General features: G+C 29.0%; 1 protein-coding gene across 1 annotated transcript; it reads left to right on the top strand.

Moving 5' to 3' along the window:
• Positions 1 to 256: 256 nt before the first annotated feature.
• Positions 257 to 5,783, top strand: LOC105622967 (myb-like protein X). Its single transcript, XM_012204372.1, has 8 exons — positions 257 to 271; positions 2,647 to 2,721; positions 2,789 to 2,989; positions 3,547 to 3,705; positions 3,793 to 3,942; positions 4,021 to 4,117; positions 4,235 to 4,462; positions 4,546 to 5,783. Exons 2-8 carry the CDS (start codon positions 2,647 to 2,649, stop codon positions 5,781 to 5,783), a joined length of 2,148 nt encoding a protein of 715 aa, XP_012059762.1. The 5' UTR covers positions 257 to 271.
• The last annotated feature ends 189 nt before the right edge of the window (positions 5,784 to 5,972 follow it).

The raw sequence follows: 5,972 nt of genomic DNA, 5'->3' as shown, positions 1-5,972 counted from the left end.
GCACAAAGATGACTGTAACTGAGTCGTGGAACGTAAGTCATAGTTGTAGGTTGACCAAAACATTGTGCGTTGATCTACGATTATGACTCATTTACGATCATCTTTGTGCTAAAGTCCTAGCTAACTTGTGTTTTAACGAATGGTGCGCGCTCATGAAAGAATCGACTGTTTACAATCGATTTTATTTAAATAGAGGACGGAGAATTCGGAAGAGTGACTTTTCTTTTGCAGCACGCAGTGACATGATCGATCCTATTGTGATATTGCGCGAGTAATTTGATTCAAGCAGTTTGATTCAATCATTCCATTATCAGAGCAGGAAATCTACCACATGCTTAAAGATGTATGTCACATTTAAAAGCAATACCAAAAATGTAAAAATTTTATAAATTATTTTATTTTTATATTACGAATATATAAAATGTATAAAATGTATACAATTCTCTTATAATTGTTTTAAAAGTTATTTAATTTTTTTATTTGTTTTGATTTTATTGTATAATTGTAATAAATCTTATAATATGTAAATTTTTCATGAGAAATATTAAGATAAGAAATAAAATTTTGTTGAAATATTGATCAAATAATAATAAATGTTTTGTGTAAAAATTTATTTTATAACTTCTTTTATTTACTCGTTACTTCTTTTATTTACGTTAGTCGTTATTAACCTAAAATTATAGAAAAATATGATCATTTTGCTATTATAAATCAAATTATTTGTTTTGTTTCTTGCAAATGTTTTAAAAACATGTTCATGGCCTAATAAAATTTGTCGAATGATATTGGCTAATATTAGCTTATTTTGGCTAATTGTTTTAGCTGATATTATTTAACTGACATATTTTTAATCATGGGCATCTAGAAGAGCATCCAAAATGGGACATTTGTCTTCCTCCTGCTTATTTTCTTCTGGGCACAGGCGCGCTTTGAATAAATGCGCGTGTTGATTAGGGCAGGCTAATGCTGAACTTGCTATGGAATCTTGTGGTAGTAATAAAAAATTTAAAAAAAGCAATATCTTTTTCAACTTTGTCATGGTGGGAAAGTTTTTAATTAAAAGATGTATACTTTTAATTATATACATATATCTTGATAGCCAAATGAGTTTAAGATGTCATGCTGTCAGTCGTAATAGATGTCGATAAATTAGGGACAAGATGCTTCCTCAGTATGTGTGAAATATTGCTCTCACGTGAATTCTAAATTTGATAATAATAAGTTGATAGTATCTTGATGGCATGTAAAATATATGTGCCATCAATTTGCCATTATGTTGTCGGTATGAAATGCTCATCACGTGCCCTCATTTTGTCATCAATAACACATTATTAATTCTCAACGTTTGCTTTTGAAATTTTATACTGATGATGTCTATTTGCCCCCATGCTAACTCAGTTTGCACATAAGTCTTATATCAACAATTGCTGCAATTTCACAACAACTCGTGCAATACATTAGTTTGTCTAATATGCTAATCACGCTGGGTATATTTTAATTTTTGAAATAATAATAATAATAAACGTGTGCGCACGTGTGTGTGTGTGTGTGTGTGTGTGTGTGTGTGTGTGTGTGTGTGATTTGTGAATATAAATATGTAAAAAATGCACTAAAGATTATTATTATTATTATTATTATTGGTATTATTATTATATTTTGTATAATGTGCCCCCCCCCCCTTAAAAAATCCTGCTGACGCCCACATATTAATTCTTCATTATTTGCATGGAACATCCAAGACATCTTATGAAGTCTCTAAATAGTCTAAATATATGTGAATGCTATTTATATTTAGATATATATTATATTTAGATAAAATTCGTTTTACAATGAAAAAAAATTTTCTTTCTTTATTTTTATCTAAAGGAATTTGTTAATATTATTAATCTGATATAATTTCATAACAATGCACCTTATTATGGTTCATTGTACGTATTTCATTAAATTCTATTCTATTTAACTTGTTAATTCCATCACACTCATTATATTGGTATTTATCAGTTACGAATTTAGCCGCATTGTATAAAGGCGGATCTAAGGAAGGCCTGAAACAGAACCGAAAATTTATATTATTAATTATTATCTCCTTTGATGAAGTTTGAGAGATATATTTATTGTTAATAAACTGAATTACATGCTACCATCTGGCTCTTATTGACAATTTTAATTTTTGTTAAATTTATTCTATATTTAAAATCTATATCTCTATTATTATTATCAATTTATTTCATTGTAAATCATCAAAGAGAATAATGAAAATTGCAATATATGACCTATTCTTTCTAGACAGTACTTCTAGGCCAGTGTATAAAAATCTGTAATTCAGTGTTATATATATTATAGATTTTTAATACTGGTAATATATATCCGAACAAAGTTCGTATTTATTTAAATTCATTTTTTTCTCCAATATGAAGAGATAAGAAGGAAAAATGAATTACAGAAAAAATTTTGCTAAAAAAATAGCCTTATAAGAGCGTCACCTCACGCGAGTAATTATGTTAAAAAAAACACACAGTAATGTGGAATACTTAAATACTTTCTCTGTGATAAAATTTCTAATAAAGATTTTGACAGGAGAAATAAATTCAACGTTTAAATGTATCTAATCTGCTACCTTAGTAATTTGATTTCTTTAAATTGTAGATGGCAGCGAGTGCACTCGAGGAGAAGATTAACAAGATAAGGCAACAAAATGAAGAAATTAGGAAGAGGCATGAGGTAAGAATTGAGTGAGAATTCGATGAATAACTGTTCTATATAGAAAATAATATACTTCGTTGTGTAGGAAGTGGAGGAGGATAAGAAAAAGGCGGCTAAATTGAATGCGCTGGTGCAAATGGTACCATCTACAGATTGGCCGGAGAGGAAGGAGCCACCAGAATTTTCTAATCCATCTAGAACAAGTAATAAACTAAAATCTGTCAAAGAATACCATGAACATCAGTCAACAAGTGCTGAAGGACGAAAAATTCATATCTTTGCTCAGGTACACAAAAATTATATTAAGAGGAATAAGATCTTGATTCGATATTTTAATTTAACAAAAATAAACGAAGGCAGTCATTTGCTCAAAGTAGAGTTAGTGTTTAATATTATCTTTATGAATTGATTCCAATTCAACAAATGATGATGGCATGAAATATAAAAAGATCTAAGTTTGAATTTTGGCTGGGATATTTTTTGCAATAAATTCTTTGCAGCGCAGTAAAATGCATTAGTATCAGTATTATTAAATTGCTTATCGATTTAATTTGTGATATTACATATTCTAGTTTCAATTTAGGATTGTATTTCAAAACTGATAAATAATTGGCACGTAGTTTATTTGAACTGGATGTAAGATTTACGCAAAATATTATTAAGCATCAACATTTGTTTTGCTCGAATATTTTTCGTTTACTTATGTTAAACATTTCTCGAAGATTGATTTAATTAAATTAAGATAAAAAAAAGATTTGAGATCTTTCTTGTTTAAAAGCTTAGATTTTTTTAAAACTTTGATATTGAAAATATTGAAATGCTCATCAATGTTTTAATTTTTAGGGACAAGGGCCTCCACCTGATCCTAAATATAATTTTCTTGCTGATGCTGAGAGAGAAGAATGTGAAAGAGAGAGTACGAAGGATAACTCAAATAAAGGACAGAAATATTCAAGAGGCGTATTTAAGAAGAAATTAGGAGGAAAAGATGCAACGCAAAGAGTACGTAAAACTTAAAATGAAATAATATGTTTTAAATATGTCTAGATACTTTTGTTTTTTAAATAAGCTATTTCTTTTAAGGAAAAGGATTGTAGAACGAATAGAGGATCACACAGGGATGAGCATCAGCCAGAGTACGAAGCTTGGAGAGCTGAAAGAAATCGTATCGATGAGGATCGCATTAGCAGACAGAGAACTGCGGAGGGTAATTGGCGTAGAGAATGGGATAATAACAAGGTGAGAACTTCATAAAAGAGGAAATGCGTTGTCATATGATTGGTATAGATACAATAGATCACATAAATGCAATTGCAGGCGCACATTGTGGATGAAATGGCGAAAACTGAAACTAAATTAGGGGATAATATAAAAAAGGACTTCAAAGATTTTGATAAAAGATATCATGTTAATGGTGAGAACTAATAGATCTTATATCTAAATTTTATATATAAATAAGAACCAAGGGAATTTCAAATTATGTTTTCATCATTAGAGATATGTGTTGGATATATAATTGCTTATTCTGTAGGAAACGATTATGTAAGCCATAATCGCAGTAGTCATCGTTCCTATCGGGGAAATTCGAGACATTTTCATAATAATTATGAAAATAATTCTAATAGCACGCATCATCAGGTTGGGCATATTAAAAATCCTTCTGGTTCCGAAAAGAGAACTGTTGTTGCTACCGACAAAAGCATAAAAATTACGTTAAATCAAGGAAACATGGCAAAAGGTCCAGTCATGAGTGTCAAAGGTATATTACAAACTATAGTGATATGTTTCTGAATATAAAAGGTATTTGAAATATTTTTTCACGATTATAATTAATAATTTCAGTAAATTCACCAAGTATTGCTGGAACAGGACGAGTCGGGCCGCGACAAAGAAGTCGCCTAACATACAGCAGTCATTCGGATGTTGAAATAATTTCTCCTGATACTGAGTCCTTTTTACGTCCAAAGTCGTATGAAGATAGACCTAAAGGTATCTGTTATGAAAATCTGCACAAATCCTCAAATTCTCGAAAATCACAACTTTCACCAAAGAAAAAGGACTTCAGTAATAAATCTCCTTACTTTCGTAAGAAGGAAATTAGAAGAGAACATGAGAGCCTTCAGAAATATCATGAAATAAAATCATCTTGGAAAGACCATAAAGAATTACAAAAATTTTGTCAATCTAAATTTCAAAAGCATGAGGAAAACATTGCAGGACCATTACAAGATATAACGACAATAGATGAAAAAGAAAGCAATATAATTTTTTCTACAGAATCTGATATGAATAATATAGAAATAAATAATAAGGATAATCAGAATTACAGCAATTTAAACTCACACATAAACGAAGGACGTAAAGTTTATGCAGACAAGGAAGATAAGGCTGATTTGCAAAACTTAGATTTACCTGCGTTTGAGATTGATACAGAGATTGAAACATGTGAAAAAAATGGAAAGAAGGAAGATAAATTAGATGAGATGCAAAATATTCAAGTAGTTGTAACATTCGAATGTGAAAATACTAAAACAAAGTTAACTATATCGTCACTAGAAAATAATAATGATAAAAATGAGATTCAATATGTGGAAAACTCGTTATGTGATGCTAATAATACTAAGGAACCTATAATGAAAGATAAAGATTCAGAACGAACTAAAGAAATCTTAAAAGATAACTGTGATAGTATTAAACAAATTAAAAATATGAGTGAGCAAGAAAACGGCATCAAATACGATGCAGAAAACTCTCTAGAAGAAAAAGAAATAAACAGTATTACCATTTTACCTTCAACTGATATACATTATACAGAAAAACGGAGTGATACATTAAAAAGTGATGACAAAATCTCAAAAGGAAAAATAATTTTAGCCATAGAAGATGAAATTGCCACAGACGAAAAAATTAACACTGATTATAAACAGGATTCAACAAAATGTATTAATGAAACTCAAGAATGCACAGATAATAAAGAGAAAGAGAATAATGTTACAAATAGCATTGTAGTTGACAAAATAGAATCTTTAAAAGAAAATTTACACATAGAAGAAAAGACAGTTTCAAATGACCAAAACTGAAAGATAATAAAGAGAAATACGAAATTAAAAAAGTACGAAATGTTACAATATAACTGTAAGTTACCGAAAATGTGTGATAGGAGCTTTTATAAATACTTGTTGAAAACATGACATATATATAATATATATATTTTTATATATATATATATATATATATATATATATATAATAAATATTATTTATTATATA

Source organism: Atta cephalotes, assembly GCF_000143395.1.
Source record: "Atta cephalotes unplaced genomic scaffold scaffold00051, whole genome shotgun sequence".
NCBI classification, from domain to species: Eukaryota; Metazoa; Arthropoda; class Insecta; order Hymenoptera; family Formicidae; genus Atta; species Atta cephalotes.
Note: the sequence above shows the minus strand (reverse complement) of the source record. Positions and strands in the feature narration are given on the sequence as shown.